We start from the raw sequence: 27,754 nt of genomic DNA, 5'->3' as shown, positions 1-27,754 counted from the left end.
TTGAATATCTTGTTAAAAAATCATGTTTGTATACCACATGGATTTGTAGAGTGAGAGACAATTCGAGAGAAATGATGTCTTTTGAAAAGGAATTGAGATTAGTTATAGTGCAATTTCATGGAATTTGAGATTGAATTTCTGTGACCAATTCCGTGCCAACCAAACAAGTTCGTTTTTGAAATTCAAAATAAATTTCAAAATTTATGATGGGTGCCAAACGAGTTGTACATGTATACTATCTATGCAATAGAAAAATCTGACATGGTCAAAATTACCACCATCAACTTCGCACGTACACGTACGGCAGCAACAAAGAATCCACATGGACTAGTCCTCACTACTCGCGTGCCATGACCAACGAAGGAAAAAGAAAAGAGAAGGAAAACACATGGGAGATCTGGAAGACATGATATAGCCGCAGCAGTACGATACGATCCACAAAACCATAAAGGCGTGTGTCACCAGCGCCATATTGACGATCCTTCCTTTCATTGCATCATTATCCTTTTTTCCCCCCTTTTCCGCCTTAATTATACGAACTACTCCTGCTAGTAATACGCCACGAGTCGTTGTCGCGGCAGCATTTTCTTCTCTGCGACGAACTAATCAATGTGATATCCCGTGGGATGGAAGCATACGTGATAGTACGCCTTTGTCCCGGCCAGGGTCCCAGCCCCACCGCCGAACGGGCCGGGGACCGCTGCGGCCATTAGCACGGCCAGCCAACCGTGAACTTAATCCTAATCCACCCATTTGGTCCTGGCCGAAGGATCGTGCCGTTCCAAAGCAGTCAGGCAATTGTGACGGGACGGGGAAAGGGAAACAAAACAGCCTCCCCGAGGAATCCGAGGTCGAGAAGAAGAACGGACCCGAATTCCCGATCTCCGACGCGGCCGGGAACCAAAGCCAACGGGGAGTAGCAGGAGCACTGTAGCGGCGTACGCGTGCGGGCTCGGACCGCGCGTCCGTCCGATCGGCCGGGCGCGACGGCCCAGATCGCGCGGGCTTGTACTACTGTCTGCGCGAAGCTACAGTAGCTGGTTTGATCTGTCTGGTCCCAGGTGTCAGAACTGGCAGTGTCTACTCGCTAGCGCAGTCTGCGCCTTTTTCATGGTTGGACTAGAGAGGGCCGGCGGGGCCCGGGGCGCAGGCTTTCGGGCGGCCATTGGATCGACCAACGCTGCGAGATTAAAAGCGCTAATAATTGTTTTTTTTTCCTCTCCGGCTTTACCGTGAGCTTCTTTTTGCCCTTTTTTCCTTTCCTTTCCTCTCCTCTCCTATCCTACCGCCCCCCGGTGCGTGCCACTGTGCCAGCGCCGATTTGTTTATGCCTTCTTCATCGTCCATGGACGAGGAGATGGTTCTTTGCAAAGCGTACCTGGCCAAAAGCACCCGCAGAAACCTGCCTGCAATGATAGTACTGGAGTAGCAATGTCCGATCTCCAATGATAACCTGTACGAGTAGCTTATTAGCAACTCAATAGTAGTATTGCCATATTCTCATATTTACTTGCTCCATTTTATTTCCGTAGGGGTATTCCGTGTGGGAGTGTTTAAAACTGCCCCGTTGCCAACGACCCACCATTTATTCTTGTGGCATAAAGGGGGAGTTAGTTGCATTTAGTTTCTCATTAACTATAGCATAGCATTTGACTAAACATGTGTGAGAAGTAGGAAGTACTGTTATCAAGAATTTGATTTGGCAAATGTTGTGCTCCTTTGCAAAAATTAATCGAGCCGGCACAATTAAAGCGAAGGCAAATAACCGATAACAGGATAAAGCCGTACTCCCAAACCGTTCCGTTATACACGGATCCTACCTTTTGTCGTAGTGTCCCGAATTACATGGCGTAATCATCACACGTATGTAGTTTTTGGAGTTATCTCATTTTGCTCTGGTATTCTTTACGCAAGCACGACAAGAAAAATGATATAGAAAAGGCAGGGCATGTTGGTTGATGTTGGTGACGAAACGTACGGAAACGAGGACTTGCACGACAAATCAATCTGCGACAATTGCGTCCAAAATCTTCATGTAGCTCCTTTTTTGTACTTTGTGCAAAAAAAAATAGTGTGTCAAATATGACGGAGCAAAGTATTCAAATAGTAACGTTTATACTTCCCTTTTTATTCAGTAGAAAGAGTCACGCCAAGTTTGCCACACACTTGCTTCAAATACAGGGTCTACAAATTCAGGATGGTGTGCACGTAGCAGCGTGCATATAAATCCAGAAGATAAAGCATCACGAGGGTAAAAGATGGCTGGTTTTGTAAGATTTGGAAAGGAAGTTGGGTGAGTACTACTGTCCTTGATTTTTATAACATATAATTGTTTCTCTCTCCCCCACCAGGAAGCAAAGACGGGGGTGGACAGATTCTCCCTCAAGTCCCAATCCCTAAACTCTATTCTAAACAACCTAGAAAAAAACCCCAACCCATCATGATAACTGTCTCATAGGAAATCTGATCCCCCATACTTATATCACACTTGAAAAATACAGTTCCACACCAAAATTCTGAAAGGGACAGCAGCCGGTGGCAGCTGCAAATAAATGTTATAAAAATATAGAAATGTTGAGTTCTTGACGAGAGAGAAAGGAGAAGGAGAGAGACAGACAAGAGGGGGAGGGGGTGGGAAGGATCAGCATCAGGGGAGAGAGAATATCAGATGTCAACAAATCTGCTGTCCTTGCGGCTTGTTTAGAAGAAGGTGGTGGTTCCATTCCCTTCCCCCAGAGGAGAGAGAAAGGCCACAGCACATAACCAAACAACACCCATCCAAAACCCCCAAAAGGAGGAAGAGGGCCGGAGAGGAGAGGAGAGGAGAGAGAAGACCACGCAGTCGTTCAGGCAGAAACAAGAACAAGAACCCACCACTTTCTCTTCTCCCCCTTCCCCTGGCCCCATCAAATCCGATTCCCTCCCCCCCGACCCGGATACATCGGAATTCCTCGTATCACCCTGTTCGATCGCTCCAAGCCGCCGTGAAATTTGCCTCTTTTCTCGGGAAAAAATCCGGCCTTGGTCAGCTGCTTGGGGTCTTGGGAGGCGGGGGGCTCCTCTGCGGGGTTTCTTGGGGGGCCATGGGCGTGGTGGTGCCCGGCAGGGTGTTCGTCTGGCGAATGCTGCGCGTGGTCAGACTCAACCCGCTCCAGCGCAGTGTCAAGAATAGCTAAGGTGACGATTTCTTGTTAATTTTGTTTGCACCTTTGTTTGGATCGTGAAATTGAGCTTAGAATCCAAGAGCTGGAATTGGATTTTTGTGGATGTTAGCTGACTCGATGTGTAGAAGCTCGGTTAATCTTGAATCGGGGGACGACGGAAGGACTGGAGCTCCGATTTGGGACGAATTCACTCTCGCAACCAATCAACTCCGTCTTTGAGATCCTACTCCGTGGTTTCTTCCTCGCCGCCGGCGTCGGTGCCATGTTGGCACCGTTGTCGCCGTCACTGTTTCTTTATCCATTCATGGCATCCACCCAACTTCTAGATCCGACCACCTTCTACACGTTACATCACTTTCGGTTACCGTACCGTCCTCGCCAGCGCCGCCCACGCCATAGCTCCTTCCTCATTGCCGGCCACCGCCCAATGTCTAGATCCAGACTTCTGCCACCCGCCCTACAACTTCCCCTTTATACTCCGGGAGTCTCTGCCTCGATTTGTGCGTCCAGATCCAGTTGACGCTGCTGCTCTCCTTCTGCTCCCACCGGCGCTTGTAGCTACGATTGTTGTTCGTTGTCCGGCTGCCTCTCCCTCTCCTGTGTCCTTGGTCGAGTATGCTTGTCCATTTCTGGCCTTTACTTATGATTTTTGACATCCAAACTGGAACTAGAATTGGAACTGGATTAAATTCCATTTCCAAGTAACAGTTCCTCGCCAAACAAATACAGCACTTAGAATTGGAAGGAAATTCCAGTTTATTTGAAGTTTGAATCGTGCTCTTATTCCATCTGCTGATTTCAGCTCCATGAACTAAACGGACTGTTAGAGTTGTATCTCCGTTGTGAAAAAGACATGATTTTCTCTCTCTATTTCAATAGGTTTTATAGGTTCTTATTTTTCTTTTTTTGGTTCTCCGTAGTAATTGGTTTTGTGTTGGATTTAGTCATGTGTGACGATTCGGTTGGATTGACTACTACGAGAAGTTAATGATTGCATCTGGTAGCCATTGATTTTTATTTTGCACATTTGGTGATGATGATATCTCTTAAAAGAACTACTTCTTAGGATTTATTAATTAGGTTAAACTATCATGGGTTGACTCATCTCTCCTCTAGTTATTTCCTGTCCAACCAGTTTACAAACAAACAATAAGTGCATACTCTATGTCTTTGTGTGAATATAGCTTTAAAAATTGGGCCATTGGTGTTGTTTACTCTGTTGCAATCTAGTTTGTTTGATTATTGATAAGGCAATAGGGGTAGTGCATTTTATCCATGTTATGATGCATTTAACATCTTGTTTCACAGATCCTTTCGTTTTACTCACTGCAGTATTTGATGGGCAGGTTATTTCTCTTGGAGGTTTCATTCAGATAGGGAAATTGAGCTATCCATTTAGCTCAAAACATTGAAGACCGGCATTATATACGTGCGTTGGCCTTCACACTGTGATTTCCTTTTGTTGACCCATGATGTGATGATCACGGACTGGTCGCTTTTCGGGGTTAATGGGAATTGCAACTCGATCAGTACATGCTAATTGATCTGGTAATTAGTCAATGGAACCCCTAAGTATTTTTATTTGTACATCTCTATTTGATATTACTTGCTCCATTCCTACACTTTCTTAGCATTACTGTACTTGCCCCCATGCTTTTAAGTATATTATCTAGCTGAGCCTCTTTAAAGCACTGCCAAAATTAAAATTTGTCCCTGTTGTGTTATTTGTTTTTGTCCTGCCCTTAAAACAACTACTCAACCAACAGCACGCTTATGCAACTCGTGTTCAAATTTCGGGCTAAAAAATGTATTTTCACATTACTACTGTAAACATGAAAAGCAGGAAATAACATCTAGTTGACTTCACATTTTGCATTCTCTGCGAATACATTTGATACATGAATGAACAAAAAAAAGAAACTTGGTTCTCTTGTAATTGTAAGTTTGCCTCAACTTGTTCTTTCTGTTACTTTGTTCAAGCAATGAACAATGCATGTTTGTGTTTTGAAATGCTTGAGGCCGACAAACCAAAAACTTTACCATTTCTTGTCCTGCTTTGTGAAATTAAGCATTGTTTGGCTGGCGTGTTGAACAGATTGTAACAAGAATGGGAGCTAAAGTGGAAGGTGAGAGCTACAAGCCTGGATATTATGCCACAGGGGATCTCCACATGGACTCAAATGGTTGGAGGTCTCCATACTATGAGGAGAAGACATCAAATGGGCAGTTGTGCAATGGCTTCATGACAAAACAGTCTGATAGTTATTCAGACTATGATAACGAAATGCTAAAGCGCACAATGCTTGCACATGAAGCATTGTTTAGACAGCAGGTTAGTAGTACCTTGACGTCAATTATGTAAACATCTTGATTTATTACACATTAGGACAAATTATTATTTGCTGCCACATAAATATTCCACTTTTCCTTTGTGTTTGTCTCTCTCTCATCTTGAGAACTCAAATCATTATCCAGGTGTATGAACTGCACCGGGTTTACAAAATACAGAGAGACCTGATGAAGCATTATCAGAACAAAGAGACGCATGCGTACCCAATGCTGGCAGATGCATCACAGACAAATTCATCATCTCAAGTTCCACCAAATGGTGCAAAGATGATTTGGCAGATGCAGATGCCAACATACAGAAATGCTACTGTTGCAGTGCACAATGATACAAATCACTCATTGAAGTTCCTCAGTGAAGGCCGTGTCCTGCCCTCTCCAAATGGGTTTCCCTCCAGCGATGTTGCTTTAAATACCAAGAAAGGCACTATTGACCTTGAGCTTCCAGCTGATCATTATATAGATGATGAAAACATATCGGATAATAAACCTATAGATTTCCTTGGTGTAGAATCAGGTACAAAACCTCACAGTGATGTTGTCGAGGTCACATTCGGTGGTGCAGAAGGTTTGGGGAGGTTCAGTGATAATAGTTCCACCTCCGGTTTGCAGACTACAAATAATCCAGGAGGACGCCATGTTACAGACCTCAATGAGCCAATTTCTGGCATGCATATGGGTAGAACAAGCGGGTCAGTATCCAGGGGTCTTCCGTATACCTTGGAGAACTCTTGGCACCAATCCGTAGTGAGAGCAAGCACAACTAACCTTGGTTTCAGTAAAGAACACTCTAAAGACAAGCATAGTGATGAAGGAACAAGCTCAAATTTCTTTGATGCAAGTGCCAAAATAAGACAAGAGGAGAAATTATTGGTGGATAAAGGTAAGGATAAGCTGAACTTAGAACACCTTTATTTGCTTCTTTCTGGGCCACGCTAGTTCTTTCTATGTTAGCATGATGAATATGTTAGTACATGTATTTACCATATCTGTCAACTGAAACTCATTTTACAGGAAATGTGGTTACCTATTATATGTTGGAACATCCAAACAGAATGTGAATGTTTTAGCTTGCATGTAGAACTATGTTTCCTTAACTTGCCTGTTTCATCATTGTCTTGTTCTGAGCATTCATTTGATTTTCCGTTTTTGTACTCTATTTCTCTCATTTACAAAAGGTTTGTGATGCAACAGTGTGGACTGTACCATGTGGCATATTATTATATTCTGGAATTTGTTATGCGCATCCTGGTTTTTTAGTTAGCCTATGCTTTATAGAACCAATTTGTTGCTAATGTACCAATTCGGAAGATAACGCAATACCCTTTTTTTATCCACTGTTATCATACCTAGCATATTTGTTTAGTGTATTAAAATTTATTTGATCCATCATCCATTGTTATAATCATTATGTCTCTTGCTTGAATTCATTCAGGAAAACAAGTCAGCAACAGATTTTCCTTTACTCCCAGATACAGCAATGCCGATCTGCAAAAATCCTTCAGAGCCGCTGACAGCAGATCTGCAACAAACGACCAGTTTATTTGCCAAGGACAGAGTAGTTCAGTTGGGTGGTTTTCAAGAAGTCGTTTGGACTCATCTACAATCAATAATTTTGGTAGACTTGACCATCCACATCATTCAAGTCTTGGTACACTTGTTGCTCCAATCTCTATTCCTCACATAGACCATACTTCGATCGCCTCCCCTATAGGTTCTTGCACAGTGGACCCAAGGAGCAGCGTTGTCAATAATGGTGCTTTCCAGTCAATTCCAAGTTTCAATGGATCTTCAACTGTTAATTCATATAAGAGTCCTAGTGTTGTGACCCAAAGCACTGGACCTTCAATTCATAAGCTGAAAAGATTCGATAATTTAGATGGCAGTTACTTCGGTTTTCCACTTGATCCATTTTCTGCATCACGATCCCGGCAACAGGTTGCAATTTCAAGCCAGTTGCAGCAAAACAATAGCCTGATGTTTGAACATTCAGCGCGACAGTCGCATGAAGATCCTCAGTCCGCAAATGGCAAGGACACAAAGAACTTCAATTTAAATGAAGCACTGTCAGATGGTCAGGAAGAACTTGTAGAACAAGACAGGAGATGTGTTGGCAGTTTGCAGCATAGGAAAGATGATGGATCAGTATTTGGGATCTCTTGGCTAAAAAATAAAGCTACTGGTGCTAATCCAACAGGTTTGGAAAATCAAAAGTTGTTTGGTCATTCGAATGGGATTGTGACAGAAGTTAAAAATAATAGTAAAGACATCACAGGGATGTCTCCAATTGTTTACAATTTGTCAGATTCTGCCTCGACATCCTTAAGTTGCAGAATTAAAATGGATGAGGCTTCTGAAGACATTACCGGTAGCACTTGGTTAGCCTGTAATAAGACACAGGAGAGTACTACATATTTACCACTTGCAAGCCAGAAACCTGTGGACAGAGATGGACAAGCTGCTGAAGGTGTCAACAAGAAAAGTGGTGCCCTCATCAGGAATTTCTTTGATCTGAATGATGATGTCCCGCATGAAGATAATTCAGAGTCATCTGTAGTGTCGCATGAGTGCCATGTGTCGTCCTTACAAAACAACCATGCTAAGCGCACATTTTTGATCGACTTGGAATTGCCAGCTTGTGAAGATGGTGCTGCCTGGACTTCTCAACAGGAATGCACACCTTCTGGTGACCTTGATGCATCCAAGGAAGCTGATGTGTATTTTACATCTGCTACAGATGCAGCACAAATAATTGTTGCGTTGTCAACGGATGTGCCCACCCCTGCAAGTACACCCGAGAATATGTTGCAGTGGTTTGCAGAGCTCGCGTTATCAAGCACCGATTTTCATGCTGAGCAAGCAGAAGCCCAAGGTTGCATCAATAATTCCAGTGATGATGACTTTGAGTCATTTGAATCATTGACACTGAAGCTGGAAGAGTCCAAGGCTGATGAATACTGGACGAGGCCACTGGCACCCACATTGATAGATGATGAACATGCAGTCTCAGCAGTGAACCTCCTGTCCAAGCCAAGAAGGGGCCAGCAAAGGCGGCGGCGGCAGAAGCGAGACTTTCAGAAAGACATCTTGCCTGGGCTTTCATCACTTTCCCGACCTAACATTATAGAGGACATTCAGTTAATTGAGGGGTTAGTACAGGCATCGGGTGGATCATGGGAGTCGAGTTTAACTAAGCGAGGGCGCGGCGGTCGGACAAGAGGTAGAAAACCTCGCAAACATCTCCCGGTTACTGTAGAAATAGAAGCTGAGGCCAGCCCACCTTCAAAACCTGACTCCCTTGGCTTAGAAGCTGATGAGAGGGGTATGATTGGATGGGGCAGAACAACAAGACGATGTCGCAAACCAAGATGTCCGTCAGGTAACAACATTGCAGCTTCATCGTGAACGACGTGATCTTGAAAACGTCGGTCATGCTTGGGTTCGGTGAAAACGTCTGTCATGTTCGGGTTCGGTTTGGATTTGCCATCGAGATTCCGGTGGACTGGTATAAGGTAATCACAGTCATGAGTGTGCATACTCTGCTGGCCTATTTGGTCACCCCAACTTTCATGCTTTTGGGTGGAAACATGGTGTACATTTTTTTAAATAAATTCTTAAACTAGTTCACATGACAATTTCTGTAATAGCATTGTATTAAGCTGCTCCAGGGTATGCGGCCTGGTCCTGGTGTAATTCTTGAGAAAGTGGCGAGGTACCTTTACTGGCCTGGCCGGTATTTAGAAATCAAAAGGCTAATCGGTGTACTGCAGTCTTCTACTTTCTCCGTCTGGAGACAAGTGATTCGAATTTTTCTAGATTCGTTTGTAACTATACACTAAAACGGGTTTAGATATATGCGAATCTAGACAAATACAAGTCACTTATTTTCAGATGGAAGGACTGTATTCTTGTGCTTGCTAGTTGGAGGACATCGCTTTGAACAGATAGTTTAGGTCTTTAGGACTTTGTTTGGAACTCGATAATTTTCCATTTTTGCGATGTGGTTTTCTTGATTCTGTTCCCTCAGAAGCAAAGTAACAGTACAGCTTAAAAGACCTGGAGATTGAGATCTAGGAGGGGTAAAATCACCGGGGAAGCTATATGAGCGCTGTTGAATGTTGATACACAAGCAAAGGAGGTCTCGGACTTGGGAGAGCCTCTCGAGCTTCGGCGTCTCCATTGCAATCCCTAGAAACAAAACATTGGTCCATAAAAAAAAACATTGGAGGGCTCGAAGAAGAAAACGGACAATAGACCAAATTAGCCTCCCATCAAACCACAAACGACAACAATAATGCCACACAACCGTTCGTTCTATTCCTACCAAACCCTTCCTCCCCCCCCAACCGCCGGAGAACTCCCTGCGCCGCCGTGCTCCATTGCATGTACAACGCCTACCTGCCCGATGATCTCCCCTGACCTTCTCTGCTACCTCATCTTTCCTCCTGTTTTTTTTTTAAAGAAAAATTGGGTCTAAACTGGATACTAGCCCTTTATTTCGAAGCCCAATAATACTGGGCCGAGCGCACTGAAAAAGGCAGGCGGGAAAAAGAGCTCTCCGGAGGACTCGAAAAGTCGAAACCCTTCCCAGTTTTCCCCCAAAACTCCCACTGGCTAGGACCGCACGATGGCGCGGCGGAGGCTGGCGGACGACGGCGACGGCGCCGTCTCCAGGCTTCGATTCGCACCATCCTCGAACAATATGGTGGTGTCTTCCTGGGATTCGGTGAGATCCCTCGCTCCCTCAAGGTTTACCTCTGGTGGGTTCGCCATTTCTTGGATCCTGCTGCTACTTCTGGTCTCGCTTGGTTCGAGAGCGATGAAAATGCTTAGCGTCCTTTTTTCTGTGTGTAAATCTTCTATGTGGGGGGGGGGGGGGGAATTTCTGTAGCTCGTGCCCGATTCAGCTCATCTTGGTTTCCTTGGGCACGTTTGCGCGTGGTGGAATTGGGTCGATTTTGTCTTCGCGGAGGAGATGCCTGATAGGGTTTCTGCGTGGAAATTGCTCTTCAGGGGCTGCGGCTGTACGACGCGGAGGAGTCCACGCTCCGGCTGGAGGTGGAGTGTGAGGCAGCGCTTCTCGACTGCTGCTTCAAGGATGAGACGGTGGCGTTAGCAGGCTGTTCGGATGGATATGTAATAAGGTATCAACAAAATTGCTTGCAGTAGTCCACGAAGTTCATGTGCCTAAGCTTCCCAGAAACAGAATTCTTAGTTTTTCGCTCATGGTCTGCTTTTTTTTTTTTATTACAGAGCAAATACTCCTAAGGTGTTTTGATGTTTTAGGTGTGATTACGTTATGCATTGGCTGGATTGGACTTTTACATTGATGACATCTTTAAGATAAATTGCCATAGTTTTACACAGCTCCATTAACACTATTAAATATGCATTGGAATTAAAGTAGGAAAGTTAATTGTTTTACATTTTAGTACTAACAAGTAGTTTTTCATTTATTCCCGGTCTTCTTTACTTTATATGGGAATTTCATGCCTTGGTATATGCCGTGCGGAATATTCTCAGGTATGACTTGCATTCAGGGGTTCAAGATACAGTGGGGCTGCATGATGATGGCGTTACCAGCACTGAGTTTTCTGAGATTACTGGTAATGTACACTGCCAATTTTCTTCTTTATGATCTACCTTCTGGTTTCCTCGATCGTTTCCTTGGAGGTTGGAGCATCATATAACTTTATAAAACAGTGCCTATTGTATCATCCTCGTTTAGTGAACATGAACTATTCTAGCAACCTGACCGTTTTTTATACCCAGTTCAAACAACAGCTCCATGCTGGGATAGGTTATGTTGAATCATAGTTTGTAGTTGTAAACTATAATGTCACCGACTGATACGAGATATATATGTAGCGAGATTTTTTTAAAATTGAAATAGCTGTATTTGCTTCTTAATCTTTGTATAGTTCAATTATTGGAGCTTACATTTACTTAACTAGTATTCTGTTATATTCTTTTCAGGTCAAGTTGTGACGGCTGGCCTTGACAAGAAGTTATTTTTTTGGGATACACACACAAGTGTAAGGCCTGACAGCACTGTACCATTAGATTCAATTGTGGCATCACTTTCAGTCAGTGGCATGTATATATTAGTCGCTGTTGAGAGAGATGTTTACTGGTATGACATGAGGAATCTAACAGGACCAGTTAAAGTGAAAGATTCACCTTTGAAACATCACATTAGATGTCTTCATGCTTCTCCGGGATGGAACGGTATGCATACTTCAGTTTTTCTTTAGGAATTGCCTCCATTCTCTTTTGCTTCATACTTAGTATTGAGGACTTTGTGTTCTGCATTCTCAGAACAAGTTTTCTGATAGAAAGATGAAACAGATCCCATATATAATAATAATAGCTGTCGATCAACATTTTGTGAACCTTATCAAAGGTTGACTTTATTACTATTTCCAGTTTTTTTAAGAATATCTTACAAATGAAAGCTCACAACATTGCTATTTATGTTTTTTGTGATGGGACCCTGAAAAGAATCAATATTTGGGTTTGATTCATTGGTTTACTACTTTGAAATATTTGCGAAGTGATTGCCTATTGATTTATGCACTTCCATAGAATGCTGAAGGACATGGATAATTGCTCTCTGGTGAAAACTATTTTTTTAATTAATTAAAGGTATCCATTTTTTTATTGATGGGTGGGCACACTTTTTCTCAGGTTATGCAGCAGGATCTATAAGTGGAACTGTTGCATTGAAGTATTTTGACCGTGGAGTAGATGGTGATATGAGGTTAGATTTTGTATTTTTTTTCTTGTTTATTTGTGTACAGATCATGTTTAAAACTTTAGATTGTAATAAACATTTAGTCCCGTTTCTCATATTGCTTCCTGTATTATTGTGGAAATCTCTATTTGCTTTCATGTAAAATGTATTCAAATCCAGACCAACAAGAGTTATATAGTATGTGTAATCTCCATCTAAAGTAAATAAGTTGCTCATATGTTAAGCCAGTTTGGTGTCCATCTTATATTCATTTATGTGAGGACCAACTTTGGAAAAATAAATTGGCAGTAAATTGGAAGTAGAGGGATCAGGGACCAAACTGAGTCGTAGGACAAATTATATGCACCTAAAATACCAATTACATCTGTAATTTCCTTCAAAAAAAAGGTACATCTGTAATTTGTTGAGATATTTGTACTTTTGCAGATTTACTTTCCGATGTCATCCGAGATCCAGAGATGGAACATCCAGTTTGGTTCCCATAAATAGCATGGCCATTCATCCGTTGTATGCCTTGTAATTATGTACGTTATCCTACTATAATGTTTCTCAAAGTGAAGCTAAATGCATATGCTCTGATTTGCAGCAAGAAAACTTTTGTCACTGGAGATAATGAAGGATATGCCATCTCCTGGGATGCCCAGTCAAAAAAGAAGCTGCTTGAGGTAATATCTGATAATTCCCAAGTTCCTAGAATGTATATTTTAAATGTAGACTGCTTGATCTAAAAGGATGTTGTTTCTTGGGGTGGCAAATTCACTGAATGTGTCACTCAGAGTTGGATATCTTAACCAGAGTCCAGGCAATAGGAGGATCACGATAGCAGCAGCAGCAGACCGATTAGCATATATTTCCTGAGGACACAGTTACAAAATGCATGTTAAACTGTTGTATACCAAGGTGCACAACTGGGGTCAACGTCACTAGGACGCTGGGTGGAGTTGGTGTTCAGGGGATTTGTTTATAGATCTCAAGTGTGAGAGAGATGGACCTGACGGGAGATAATAGATTGGTTTCTTATGGCCTGCCCATGGATGGTACACCAGCCCCTTGGCCCTTATATAGATGGGACTTCCCTGACCAAATCTAACTCAATCATATTCTTTCCCAACTAATCTGATCCCTATCTTTAACTTTCTAACCAAATTCCCAACAGCATAATTTCTCTCTCTCTCTCTCTCTCTCTATATATATATATATCTAATTGATTCCTTAATCTAGTCCTAGTTTAAGCAGCTCTGTGCTACTCAGCTACTGACAGCTTATTTCTCTTGAGCACCCGGCCGGCCCAAGGCCTGTGTCCTGCACTCATGACATAAACACACATAGGACAGATGTTACAGAAATGTACCACCACAAATAGGACACAATTTTCTGCAAACCGGAAGAGGTGGTCGGTTTTTCATTATTCAATAGGACACAATTTGCTGAAATGTCCGGTTGGTCAACATTATTCATTATTTCTTCAAAATCTGCTGAAATATCAAACACTTGCTAACCTTCGGGCCTAAGATTGTGTGTATTATTGATGCTGCCTAAGCATAAAAAATAGACTATGTGCCCCTGTCTGTGATGGCTTATGTTTTCATTATTATACTATCAAGAGCTGTACTATCTTTCATGTTCATGGGTTCGTAATCTGAAACTATCAGCATTCTACCTCTGCAGTTCCCAAGCTATTCAGGGAGTGTGGCTTCTGTAGCGTATAACCATAGCGGTGAGCTTTTGGCAGTTGCGTCAAACTACAATCATCAAGAAGCAGATAAAGTGTGAGTGGCTACTAAATCACAAGTATCCTTATTGTTTTATCATTTCTAACATTAGATTTTCTTGAATTTTGTAAAGCACAATGCTACCCATTGTTGTAAAGTGTGTAACTTGTTCTGTACAAAAAAGACGAGGAATATATTTATCTCATCACATGACACAAATAGTCATAACGTTGGATGAACTTCAGGTTATAAATCTTAGCAGTGCCTATATCTTCATTTGTTTTCCATATTTTTGGGAATTCTGAAATGCAAAACCACTATCGAAAACCAGGCTATGGTTCAGGTTAAACTGCTTTTGAGAGTTTAGGGTTTAATATGGATAATTCTATAGTTCAGGGTTCAAGTGAAACTAAGCACAATAGTTCAGGGTTGAGGATGAACTTCTTTTATTATTATTATTATTATTATTATTTATTGGGAACATGAAAATTTATAGCTTACAAATCTCATTAACTAAATACTTCTCATTTGTCTAACATCATTGCCATAATCTCGCTTGCTGCTCTACACATTGATCATGGTATGCTTATGATTGGTATCGCCTTTGATTTGTTGCTTGTTTCCAACAAGTTATTCTTGGTTCCTGATGTTGTTATTTGTTTAGATCAGCATCATAGATAGGATGTGCTATTTGCTATTTGTTGATGATGTGTTTAGTGTTTACAATGGCTTCCTGCATGTACACATGCAAGGGACAAGAGTTATCCAAGCCTGTAGTATTTCTCCTTTTTTGCTTCACTCTCCAATATTGTTACGATTTGCCTAAATAAATGTGATTGTGATTTATGAAGTGGCTTGACATGTGATTATTCTACTATTATAATTATGGTGTCTCATCTTTTAATCAAAGCTTTAGTCTTTATGTCTCTTTTCATCAGTAACAAGCATTTAATCTGTTTTGCTAGTCAGTTCACTTCCTTGCATGTTTCTATTGCTCAGGGTGGCGGTGGAGAGGCACCAGATATACATCGAAACGATGCAGAACATCCAAGGAAAGTCCCCCATAGAGTAGAAGCTCTCTACCAAAATTGGACCTGCCTACGTTTTGTACAACCAGTGGAGCCAAACATGCTCCCCCGTATTTCCCCCCTCTAACATTATTGAGCTGGGCAAAGTGTAGCAGCATGTTGTATTTTGTTGTATGTTTTAGGCATTGTTTTTTTTTTGTATGTATGTTTTAGGCATTGTTGTTGCATAGGTTAGCACCAATTCCTTGTCCCAGCTTGTGTACGCAATAGAAACTTGACTCCAACCCATTGTTGTATTTTTAAACTATCATGCAATTGTAGAGTTGAACTTTGATCCTGCATAAACGCTTGAATCGAAGCCGTATTTTTCTCTTCTGCTAGAAATGATCGGCGATATGGTTCTGGAATATTTGTTGCACTCAGGTTCAGTTGGCCTCCGCCACCGTGCTATAAACCTTTCAGGGATGGAATTCCTGGCAGAGGTCTACGGCAAAAGGTCAGTCTTTTACCCTCGATAAAATAACAGAGAGAGCGACTTAGGGATAAATGTTTACGGGGAAAAAACCTGGTAAACACCCATAAAGAAGCTAAGAGTAATCTGTTTTTTTATTTTTACTAGATTTTAAAGTATTTTTGCAAAAAAAAACCAAGAACTTCAGTAGAAATTGTTTGTGTTACAAAAACGCGTAGAAATCAATAAAAACACGGTAGAAAGTGTGGTACAGTAGAAACCAAACACAATGGACTTTCAACTGTACTAAAAAATAGTGTACATGTACATGTCCAAACTAATAAAAATACACTAGGTGAAGAAAGCTGTCAGAACATTAGGTGTTATATAGGAGTATTTGATACTTACTCCGTTTCTAAATACTTATCATTGTTTTAATACAAGTTTGCACTAAAACAGCGACAAATATTTAGGAGCGGAGGGAGTATTTTTCTAACAAAATCCTGACAAAGTTTGATTTTGGACAAACCTAATGTGTACACTAGGAAAACAACAAACGACACTGAGAATACGCACAGCTGGAATACGTCTCCACCGGCTATCCTTTTCTTCCAAGTTCCGACTTCCGACCCAGCAGCAAACGGCAACAGAGGTCGGACAATCGATAAGGCTTTCGAGAGCAAAACTGAACACAAAAACACCAGCACTCCTCCCGCTTCCCTCCGGCTCTCCAGCTCCACTGGCCATGGCGGAAACCCTCGTCGGCCTCCGTTTGGCCGCCTCCGCCGTCCAGCAGCCTCAAATCCGCCGAATCTCATGTGCCACGCCGGCCCACTGCCGTCTCAGCCCGTTCCGTCGCGGTCGGCTGTGCGCCCGGGCGGCGGTCACGGGGGCGCCAGAGGTGGACGAGGAAGACGCCATGAGCATAGACAACCTGTGCCGCTTCTTCGACCTCAACGTCGGCAAGTGGAATGGGTCGTTCTACGTATGCTCTCCGGCCTTTTTAATCTCCGAACCCTTCCTATTTCTGGGTTCGTAATTTGTCGGTTAACTGCTGTTCGTGTGCTTGCTCTCTGTTCAGCAATTCGATGCGCATGGGAGGATGCTGCAGGAAATCAGCACGCGGCTGTCCGTGAGCACATACGGGGAGGGAGACCTCATCAGCCTCATGCAATCGTAATGCTCCAAGTGACATTTGTACCCTCGTATCGAATCGTCCTTGGTTCAGTTCTCATGCGTTTTCAGTTACCATACTCACGATACGTTTTCAATTTAGTGAAGTGTTTAGCTTGTTCGTGTGCATTTCTTGTTTGTGTCAGCATTTTGATCAGTCATCGCCTGCTATCCTTTTTTTGGATGCTGCACTTGGATCCTAATTCCTAAATTATGTATTTACATACTGTGATTTGCAGGCTGTATATCAAGCAGGCTTCATCTGAGATATCGTTTGTAGGCGAGGAGGATTCTGAACCAGAGTGGGTGGAGTACAAAATCAAAGAGACGAACATGTTCACCGTGGATAAATATCAGCAGGTGCAGTGACATTCATGGCCATTTTATTTTTTTGGCTGTGAGCATTTTTAACAAGTTATATTGTTTAGTGCACAGATAGGGTTCTTTCCTGTACAGAAAGCATTTGCACTGAGATACCAGACTGCTGGAATGCTGGAGACTGTTCTTCGAGCTGGTGTGCTTGGGGAAGATGATACCGGTGAAGAATCCCCCAGGTAAACAACATCATCCACATTCTTAGGTGTGTACTAAGTTGTGACACCTTTATATTAAGACGTACCATATATATTTTGACTTCAACAGAAACTTGAAGATACCTTCTCGTAAACCATCTATTGTTTGTGAGAATTGTCTGTACTCTCTTGATGGCAATGGTCGAGTAAGGGCTTTTCACATAATGGACCCTCAGGGAGTGCTCGATACACTCATTGTTTTTCATGAAAAACAGGGTTCCATAGTGTCACTTACTGGTTCATCACCTGATGATCCCGAGGTGAGTTCTCATGGTCAAGTGACGTGATCTTCACATCGATGTCTGTCATGCTAAGCTATACTATTTTATGAATCCTCTGTCATTAGATTACCAGCGATGATAGGATAACGGCCCTGCTTGGAAGGTGGGAGGGCCGTTCTGTGACAAAGAGGAGCGGGGTGTATGGATCAACACTTGATGAGGCTGATACAGTTGTTCTCCTTGAAACGGACAACAATGGTCAGCTGATTCAGGTATGTTTCAGAGTTTTGGTATGATTTACTGTGGACATGCTGGTGATAGAGGTAATTCCAACTGAGTTTTCAGCAAACGGGTCTAAACAACAGTCGCTGAACCTTTGGCTAATGGATTTCAATAGCTACATGGTGTTGTTGTATTGGTGGGGTTGTCTACAGGTCTTTATCCATGCGTACATCAGCATGCTTGTACTCATTCTTTAGTTTACATATAAATAGTTAGTCAAACATGTTATTACCAAGCACTAGAACAAGTCCTGGTTAGCTGAAGCTAATGTTGTTATCTTACATATAAATGGCCAGCTGTGGGGTTTTTTCAGTGCCAAACAGTACGCACAACAAAAATGTAGTATTGCTACATTTTTTTTTCAGAAACAATGTGTATAATTTATGGTTTCTTATGTTTATAGGATAATATATCAACGAAAATGGGAACTAGCACGACAACAACGATCCACTGGACAGGATTAGCAAATAACAACTTGCTTCAGTTTCATGGAGGTTATGAGATGACTTTGCTACCTGGAGGAATGTACATGGGATATCCATCAGACATCAGCAAGTGCATTGAGCAGTTAGATTCTTTTCATTTGGAGTTCTGTTGGATGGAATCGCCAGGAAAGAGGCAGCGGCTTGTCCGGACTTTTGACTCAGCTGGTCTTGCTGTTTCATCAACCTACTTCATAGAGACCAAAGTATGAGTCACAACTTTACTTGCTTTGTACAAAATGTAATGCACCAATTCTGTGAGTTTTCCAGTAATCTTATTGGCTAGTGCTGTGGTACATTGTAAATGATAAATGAGTATATAGTGTCTCTGCAAAATTAAACATCGTAATTTTTTTGAGCTAGTGCTTTGTTCTTCTTTGGATAATATTATACTGTTGTACTCCCTCCGTCCAACAAAGAATGTGTCAACTTTGACCAAATTTGAATGCATCTATACACTAAGTCATGTCTAGATACATCCAAATTTTGACAAACTTGAGACATCTTTTGTTGGATGGAAAAGTACTAGATTTGCATCAGTTTCGTCAGGGAGGTTTTGCTCACTACTGGATTGTGATATGATAATGAAAATGATGGCAATAACATGTTCTTCTATATTCGTTTCATGTCTTGGGAGTAAAAAAAATTGACTGGTGGTCACACCCCTGAACACGGAGAGGGATCCCCTGACTTAAAGTCAGTGACTTCACCGGCCCCACCTGTCAGTGACCATAAAGTCACTGACTTAAAGTCAGGGGATCCAAGTCCCCTGAACACATCCCGACCCTCGCGTCGCTCCTCTCGGGCGACTCGGGGGGTGCCCCTGTAGCCCTAGCCGCCGCCACCCTCCCCTCCCACCTCCTTCCTCGCCGCTGCCTGAGGCACTCGTCGGCAAAGCTCGGGGCGTTGCCGACGACGCTAGCGGCGAGGTCTTGGGCCACGTCTGTCTGTCTGCATGCCTCCAACTCACCGACGACCCCCGCGACTGCGGCTCGTCGTCGTCGAGAAAAGGTAGATCGGTTAGCCCTTTCCCCGGATCTGTCGGCTGTCGGGCCAGATCTGGCGAACTGCTGCGTGCTCCCTCCTGCCGCTCCACTCCACCCCACCTCGCCGTCCACGGTCCCCACCTCCACCCCTCCCGTTGGCAAGATCCGGCGACCGAGCACCGCCGGCTCGATGTCAGGGGCTCCACACCAACCACCTCCTCCGCCGCGCCCTCGGCAATGCCCCGCCGTCTCCCCAAATCCGGCGATGCACCGCCCGCCCTCGGCCAGATCCGGCCATGCGACGCCCCCCATCCCCCTCCTCCTCCACCGCCGCTTCATGCCTCCATACATCCTTGCCCAAGCCACTGCACTTCCCAACCCCAAGCCCTCCATGCCTCAACCCTGCAGCCAGTACTCCGTCATATGTTCTCCTATGCGAGTGTGTGGCAGGGTGTGCTTGATGGGCCCCAGGAGAAATCCTAGCTTGATGCCGGCGGTGGCAACGCACATCAGAGTCGTTATTCCCCCTTGAGGGCCTTGTTGTGGAGCTTTTTCAGCACATCTTTTGTTGATCCTTGACATCATGTTATGCCGCTCTCAGTCGGTGTCACGGATCTTGCCTATCTCTCGCCTCCGTTTGGTATTGGTTCCCATGCCCGATCCAGATTCTGTGACGTTGTGGCCTTCTATGCCAGCTCCAACACCGGTATCGTCCTCCTCAATTTTGCCGCCCTCCACTCCACCAAGCCACCCTTCTCAGATTGCAATATTATTCTGATTTTCACGTTGATTAGAGTGATGTTGTATACTCCTCTTTTCCCTCCTCGTCCCTCCCTCCGTTGGCTGTGGCTCAACTGCGCATGCCCTCAGTAACCGTGGTTTGCAGATGGCAGCTTTGGTGGCGGCACCGTTTAGTCTAACGGCTGGTACCGTGGTTTGGACTTGGAGGCTTCTATACGACCTGGTTTCTGTTCCAGGATCCATGGATTTGCAGATGGCGGCCATGGAGGCCACACCCTCCTGATGGAGATGGTTGTGATAGAGTGTGTGTGTGATGTTGACGACCGATCTGAGATCCTCCACCTGCAGTTAGCTACTCTAAATCTCCAACAAACTTTTGCTTGGTTGTCTTTGTTATCATCCTATAGTCGTCGTATGTGCCCTTCTTCTAAATTCCTCCGCTGGGTAAACCATCCTCTTTTGGGGAGATACCTTTCACTAGTGGCACTCTTTCAGAGCATGTGATCATTCTGTCACTCTTCTCCTTCTCTTGGAATAACCACCCTCCGGTGGAGGATTTGTGCGACATTTATGCCTGCTCGATAAGCCCCGCCGTCTATTGTTTTCCTCAATGATGGCATCGGTGCGGCTTTCTAATGATGATGCGTTGGTTTTTCCGGCTTAGTGTCAAAGCTTTGGTTTGCACTCTGGTGCTGTCTGCGACAGTCCTCCTCCTATTGCTTGTGATACCTTGCTCACTGTTTTTCCCCTCTGGCTTCCTTTTGGGGTGGGGGTGTCCCCGTTGATCTCTCAAAAAAAATTTATTTTACTATTCAGGGAATCGATTGAATCCTCTGAAAGCAGGTGTGCAAACTCCATCTGTTCGCACATAGCTGTTGCTTTTGACACGTGCATGGTCCTGTGTATGTGTTAATAAAATAGTAGCATGACATTGTTATGTGAAAGATCATTTCATGTGAATTATAATATTGTACTATTGTCATTGGCCCAACCTAAATGTATTTTATTAGTATCAGTCAAGGTTAGGAAAGTGTAGAAGCTAATGCATCCTGGATGATAGGAATTTTTCAGAAAAAAAAAGAACTTCAGTGTCATCTTAAATATAACCTCTCTTTTTCGAGGTGATGAAGGAAAGAAACTTACCAACTTTTTTCTCGAGTACAAAGTAATTTACTTTCGCGAAAGAAACTTGGGTGTTGCAGAAGTTCAGAACCATTTTGCCCTATTACTATCATCTTGCCAAAACAGCGATATTGCCGGGCCGGCTACCTACCTGCACGTCTCTAGCCGTCCATTCGACCGCCGAGATTCGCACAAAAGTATCAAGTTCCACGAGGTGTTCTCTCTCTCTCTCTCTCTCTCTCTCTCTCTCTCTCTCTCTCTTCGCCCGATCCAGATCTCGGGGGTGTCGGTCTGTCCCTCTCTCTTCTCCCTCTCTCTTCCCTCCCTCGTCTGGCATCACCTGCCTTCGCAGGATCCACGCGTCTGCCCTCCACCGCAAGAGCCGTCGCCGCTGCTTCTCGAGGCCGGGCCTGCCGTCACTTCCAGGCCAGAGCCCCTCGCCTCGAGCCGCAGGCGCCCGCCAGGATCCCATTGAGGCCGGCAGGATCTCCACCCCGTCCCCCGCCGCCATCGTCTTTTGCACGACAAGGTGCCGTTGCTGGACAAGGACGATGCCCCGATGGAGGTTGATTTAGCCAGGCGCTTCCATGTACCAGGTCTGTCTGCGCCCCCTCCCTTGCTTTCCTTTTTTTTTCTCGATCCTGTGACTTTTTGGTCCGATCTAGATCTGGTGCTCGCTGTGTGTCCTATGTGACAGATCTAGATTGGAGGACCAGCCCCGGTACGTAGCGGACACGGGAAAAAGAGTTTGGCTCATCTTGCCTTTTATTTTAAACTTTATTGAGCAGGATAGTAGATAGTTGATTGAGAAGTAGATCTCTTTATGGTCGAGAGGAAATTGCACAAACCACTCATCATTGTGAGCTTTGTTGCGCAAAACACCCACTATTCATAATTTTTGCGCAAAACACCTACTATTCGTCTAATCCGTTGCACATAAGTCCTAACTCGAGTTTTAGCACGTTAACGACATTTCTAACCGATGGGGCCCATAAGTCAGTGCCAACATGGCATCTCAGCCTTGCCAGCGTGGATTGGGTTGGGCCGAAGAGGACCTCGGGGCGGCGTGGGTGTGCTGGGCGGACGGTGCGGGCGTGCAGGCGACGCAGCGCGGGCGTGGCTCGCCTCAGATGCGGCGCAGGCGCGCGGCGAGGTGCGGGCGGACGGGCGACGCGGCGGCGGTGCCGCCCGACGAGGGCGATTGCGCAGGACGCACCCGAGTCGCGGACGGACGAGCCGCGCGCCTCCGCCGGCGCCGAGGAGAACGTGCGGGAAGGCGCCGCCCTGAGGTCCTCTTCAGCCTGGCACGATCCACGCTGGCAAGGCCGAGATACCATGTTGGCACTGATTTGTGAGTCCCATCTGTCAGAAACGTTGTCAACATGCTAAAACTTGGATTAGGACTTATGCGCAACAGATTAGACGAATAGTAGGTGTTTTACGCAAAAGATACGAACAGTGGATGTTTTGCGCAACAAGCCTCACAATGATAGGTGGTTTGTGCAATTTCCTCCTTTATGGTCTAACGAATTAATTAATCTGAAGTCCTGTTTTGCCACCAATTGAAGCAGCAGCTAACCGCGTGATAAATAGCTTAATTTGACATTGAGCTGGAGAAAGCTGGCATTTGTCAAATGAATGTTTATATTGTCTGACCATAATGGCTGTAAAATACATTTTGCCAACAGTTCGAAAGAGGCCTAAAATATTAGCAAAATCAAACACTTGGGATCAGCGTGATAGGAATGAACTACAAAAAAGAATGATAGGTTAAAAGAGATATAGAGCGTAAAGCGCGTTCAAGACTAATTAACAAGGCAGCAGCACAATATTGGTCCACGTTGGCTAGACTTGCAGACAGTTAGAACATTGGTCCACGTTGTGGGGTGGGCGCGCGGCCGTGTGTGCAACGCAGTTTGGTCATGCTCCTCCACAATTAGCACCACAAAATATCGGATGATCAAATCTTATTAGAGCCTCTCCGGCCCAGAATATTGACTCCTAGTTGTACACAGCACGGATTAAGATCCATTATAAACTAAGAGAAAGTTTGGTTTAACACCGCCGAAAGATTGCCAATTCGACCAACCAATTTCTGAAGAAATGCATGTGATGAGCGTAGTGCATTTGCATGGTCACTGGCTGCTCTGATCAGGTAAAAGTTCTTTTTCTGAAGGCTTGCGTCTTGGCTTTGAGACGGCTGACAGCTTGGAGGGGAGCCCAGGTGTCGTCTACTCCAGCGTAGCCTCTGGTATTTCCCTCTGGTCGGTCGGCAGGCGTCCCTGTCATTGGCTCATTGCACGGTCTTCTTCTCCTACCTCTTGTCCCGCTCCCGAGAAGCGAGAAAGGCCACGCCAATGGCAGATCGGCGAGGCGACGCCATGAGGCAGCAGCAGCAGCCGTTCGGGTCTGGTCAGGAGAGGGTCTTCGACGGCGGCGGTGGCGGCGGCCCGGCGTTCGGAGGCGATTATGATCATGCATCATCGTCCTACATGGCGCTTCTTGGCACCGGCGTCAACCCCCAGCCTCTGCCGCCACCGCCAGCGGCATGGGCGGTTGAGGAGGTCACCTCGGCGACCGCGATTAATCTCACGCCGCAGTTCTCCATGGTAATTAAAGCATGAACTTTACTCTTGATTTGGTTCTGGTTAATATGATCGTTGCGAGTCAATGAAATGGAGAGGCTTTGTGTTGCTAGAAACTTTCTTCTGGATGCTATTTCTTGAAGCAGGAATTAGCTTTCTTCTGCATGCTGTTGTTTAATTCGTGCTTGTTTTACTTTGCTGCTCCTGTTTATTGATGATTGCGCTAGAACTTTCTTCTGCATGCTGCTGTTTAATGAAAGCTCCATTTCAGGTCCTATAGCTAGTTAGTTACAAATTTCACCTTAAGCATTTACTTAAGAGAATACAATCATCTCGAACTACAATGATCATACAACCAATTTATCCTACCTCCGAAAGATTTATGTTAATTTGCAGCATCACGTGTAAAACATTTGACACACAACTGAAAAAAGGCTGCACCCTTTTGCACATCATATATGCAGGCAAACTACGCGCCGCCGTCGTCGTCCTCCTACCAACAAAACCCCGCCTCCTTCGCCTCACCCTTCGCCGCCGCCGCCCTCCACAACCCCTACCAGCCACCGTCCACGACATACTTCAACCACGCCGACCCGCCGCCGCAATGGCCTCCGCGAGCGCCCTCCTCCTCCCTGCCGCCGCCCCGCGGCAACAACTTCGCGCTCCAGCACGAGCAGCAGCAGCAGCAGCAGAGCATGCAGATGCAGCTGCTGCGCGCGCTGGGGCGGCCGCATCAAGCGCTTGCATCGGCTCCGGCGGCGGCGGCCATCGAGCAGCCGGGCAAGGACGGGTACAACTGGCGCAAGTACGGGCAGAAGCAGCTCAAGGACGCCGAGTCGCCGCGGAGCTACTACAAGTGCACGCGGGAGGCGTGCCCCGTGAAGAAGATCGTGGAGCGCTCCTTCGACGGCTGCATCAAGGAGATCACCTACAAGGGCCGCCACACCCACCCGCGGCCCCCCCACCAGCCCCGCCGCGGCGGCGATAATGTCGCCGACGCCGGTTCCGGCGCCGACGCCGAGGAAGAGGAGGAGGAACACGGGGACCAGCTGCCGAGCGACGACGAGGACAACGGCCAGGAGGGCCAGGACAGGTAATTAATTACGGACGATGCATTTTTCGCATTGGAATTTTGTTCTTGAAGCGAGATTCATTGGAACTGGCCTGACGGGTTAATTGCTGATTTGGGTTGGGCAGGACTGCGGGTGGAGGAGCGGCGGCGGGGCAGAGGGTGGTGAAGAAGCACAAGATCACACTGCAGACGCCCAGCGAAGTTGATCTGCTGGACGACGGCTACCGGTGGCGCAAGTACGGCCAGAAAGTGGTCAAGGGAAACCCCCGTCCCAGGTAATTTGCATTGTTTATGCCACGCTAGCTAGCTAGTTGCGCGCACGATTAAACCTGACGTAATCTGAAGCCTGAACCCAACCCATATCTAACTTGTCCGCGCATTTGGAAAAATACTCGCATCTCAGGTACTCCCTCCGATGCTTTTTGAATATAGATACATTCATATTTAGACAAATTTGAATCACTTAATATGAGATGAAGGAAGTATGACAATTCGAAAAATATGGTTCAATTCTTTCTACATTGTACTACCCCGGCCCCAAAATGTCGCGTCATGTGAATCTGAATTGAACCATGGTTATTTTTTAGACGACCGAGGAATTTTCCTACTTCTAAAATTTCGAGTTCACTTATTCTCGGCCATTCTCTTCTCACCACTAACAAGTCAGACTTGCGTTTGGGTTCAAAGTTCAAATCCGGCAAAACCCATCGCCAGGCTTTAATGGTGTTGGTTCATAGTCTAACGTTGTTGTTATCTCTAACTTTTTTCTTCTTCTTGGTGATTTCCTAGCGAAGCACGGGCACTATGCTATGCTAGTAACTATAAATCTCCAAGTCACCACTAAGTACTATATGATTTAATACGAGACTCGTGCAAACTTCGTACAAAGGAGATGAGAAGATCCTGATCGAATGACTATCAAATATCGACGGAGCTATATATACACTCCCTTAAAATATGTTAGACACTCCCTTGTAAATTGTGAAAATAGTCATATATGTAGGCAATCCCGCAAAACAATACAGTGTACTTGTTTGTATCATTCGTGAAAGATAATAAATAAATAAACCTCTCATATTTTTGGGACAAATAGTGTACTTTAAAAGTTTTAGAAAGCACATGGCTTATCTCTACTATTGTTAAAAGATGAGTTGTGACGGCTAAAAAAGTTCTCAACCATCCAATGGTTAAATCCAACGTCCCATGTCGATTCAATGATGCATATCATATTTTAATTACCTAGTATCCTGACGCCATCAATAATGGAAACCTAATTGTTTCACGTCACGAATAATTTGAAAGGGCTTTCAATCAATTATCAAAACCTTAAACCTTAATTAATTACAAATGGATCCCGCTAATACAAAAATAATTTTCCGTGTATTAGTTCACACGTGCATTTGACGTACACAGTTAGTTACAAGAATTTGTAGTTTGGTTAAACTAAAATCAAACAAACACAGTTCCATGTTTAAATATAGAGAAAGTATATTTTTTGTCCATCAACTTGTCGAAAAGTACGCAAATGGTCGCTCAACTTTTTCTCGTATACTTTTAATCCTCTAACTGTTGAAACTGGACACCAATGGTCCCTCACTCCATCCAAAGTGATATTAGTGCCATCCTATCATGGTTTTGGCTCAAAAATTGGCATGTTAGCCTGTCAACTTGGCATTTTTTTCATTTTATCGCTCGAGTCAATTTGTTTCCGCCAAAAGAGAAGAGAAAAACACCTAAGCCAATGTGTTTTTTTTTGGTGACTCGAAATTTTTTATGTGAAAGATGTGAGTAATTTCGTAGTTTTTTATGTGAAAGATGGGAATAATTTCGTAGTACAGTGCATTGTCTATCGAGTGAGATTCATCATTCATGTTTGTTCAAGTTTCATCCGCTTCCATAACTGGGCTAGGCAATCTAGCTAGGTTTGATCCTGTCTCGTGTCTTAATTAAACTGGTGTCTAGTTCCTACATGCATGGTTCTTCGTCTTTAAAAAAATAAAATCAGACAGGGAGTCATGTGGAGATCAAACATGCGTGTCACTCATTGGTCGCCGACACCCAAGTGGGCATGCTAATGATTTGGAAGATCTGCTGTCTCTTCTGAACTTTAGACCAGTCGGGCAAGACCCCTTTTTTTGGTTCCTTTTTTAGATAAATTTTTTGGTTCTTTTTTCGACTCACCAGCCGGTGTTTATAAATCAAACAGCTGGTGTTGACATCGATCTGTACATGTATGCATGCAGGAGCTACTACAAGTGCACGGCGGAGAACTGCAACGTGCGGAAGCAGATCGAGCGGGCGTCCAGCAATCCCAGCTGCGTCCTGACGACCTACACCGGCCGCCACAGCCACCACCCGCCGGGGAGGGCCACCGGCGGCTCTTCTGCTGTTCCGACGCCCTCCACCGCCATCGGCAATACTGCTCGTCAGCTCAAGGAAGAGAGCCGGGATTAACGCCTCCTTTGCTTGCCTGGATTGTTACTATCGCCCTGCCCGTGTGGGTTGGGTTTTCTACTGGCCATGGAAGTGTACTGAATAATAATCGAGAGCTGGATATATTGTTTGGTTCTTTTGGGCAGGTGTTTCTGCTGGCTAATTTCATTGTTGTTTCGTCGTGGTTAAATTGACTAGACTTCATCGGTTGGTTTAGAGGAAATGGAGCGTAGATTTTGGGTTTGGCTGCAGATGTTTGGTGCTCTGCTCCTGGCTTTGTATTGTATTGCATGACATGTACATTTGTTATTCTTGAATGGGGAAAAAAATGTTGTACCCGGTGCGAAGGAAACCGGAATGGAAGTTATTCGGGTACCAGCTTGTTGCTTGGATGGTTAGTGTGTGTGGTCGACTAGTTGTCGTACTCAAACTGACCAGGGATTAAGCTCTTGGTTTGTTCCTCTATGTGTATCGTGTACTGTTATTAGGTGACCAAAAGCAAAATTTACTTCCGGTGGTAGTGGTACACGAGTTGCACGTTATTAGCAAGACGCATGTGATGATTTTTTTTTCCTTCAATCTTGTGCCATCTCTGTTCCAAATTATAGGACGCTCTAACTTTGTTTTCAG

General features: G+C 44.6%; 4 protein-coding genes across 4 annotated transcripts; all 4 read left to right on the top strand.

Annotated features, from left to right (window-relative positions):
• Positions 1–2,666: 2,666 nt before the first annotated feature.
• Positions 2,667–9,299, top strand: LOC100838424. The gene is made up of 5 exons (XM_010231284.3): positions 2,667–3,177; positions 4,511–4,712; positions 5,260–5,496; positions 5,640–6,393; positions 6,946–9,299. The coding sequence occupies exons 2-5, from the start codon at positions 4,698–4,700 to the stop codon at positions 8,913–8,915; spliced, it is 2,976 nt and encodes a 991-aa protein (XP_010229586.1). The 5' UTR covers positions 2,667–3,177; positions 4,511–4,697; the 3' UTR covers positions 8,916–9,299.
• A 748-nt stretch (positions 9,300–10,047) lies between these two features.
• LOC100836906 (mitotic checkpoint protein BUB3.3) lies at positions 10,048–15,349 on the top strand. The gene is made up of 9 exons (XM_003559113.4): positions 10,048–10,236; positions 10,524–10,654; positions 11,034–11,116; positions 11,487–11,738; positions 12,198–12,270; positions 12,691–12,771; positions 12,851–12,929; positions 13,933–14,033; positions 14,976–15,349. The coding sequence occupies exons 1-9, from the start codon at positions 10,138–10,140 to the stop codon at positions 15,046–15,048; spliced, it is 972 nt and encodes a 323-aa protein (XP_003559161.1). The 5' UTR covers positions 10,048–10,137; the 3' UTR covers positions 15,049–15,349.
• A 739-nt stretch (positions 15,350–16,088) lies between these two features.
• On the top strand, positions 16,089–18,561 carry LOC100843913. The gene is made up of 7 exons (XM_010231274.3): positions 16,089–16,440; positions 16,537–16,631; positions 16,868–16,988; positions 17,064–17,182; positions 17,271–17,460; positions 17,547–17,693; positions 18,107–18,561. The coding sequence occupies exons 1-7, from the start codon at positions 16,201–16,203 to the stop codon at positions 18,395–18,397; spliced, it is 1,203 nt and encodes a 400-aa protein (XP_010229576.1). The 5' UTR covers positions 16,089–16,200; the 3' UTR covers positions 18,398–18,561.
• Positions 18,562–23,165: 4,604 nt separating this feature from the next.
• On the top strand, positions 23,166–27,487 carry LOC104581967 (probable WRKY transcription factor 25). The gene is made up of 5 exons (XM_024457930.1): positions 23,166–23,189; positions 23,242–23,643; positions 24,084–24,712; positions 24,817–24,966; positions 26,935–27,487. Exons 1-5 carry the CDS (start codon positions 23,166–23,168, stop codon positions 27,143–27,145), a joined length of 1,416 nt encoding a protein of 471 aa, XP_024313698.1. The 3' UTR covers positions 27,146–27,487.
• The last annotated feature ends 267 nt before the right edge of the window (positions 27,488–27,754 follow it).

Source organism: Brachypodium distachyon, chromosome 1 (assembly GCF_000005505.3).
Source record: "Brachypodium distachyon strain Bd21 chromosome 1, Brachypodium_distachyon_v3.0, whole genome shotgun sequence".
NCBI lineage: Eukaryota > Viridiplantae > Streptophyta > Magnoliopsida > Poales > Poaceae > Brachypodium > Brachypodium distachyon.
Note: the sequence above shows the minus strand (reverse complement) of the source record. Positions and strands in the feature narration are given on the sequence as shown.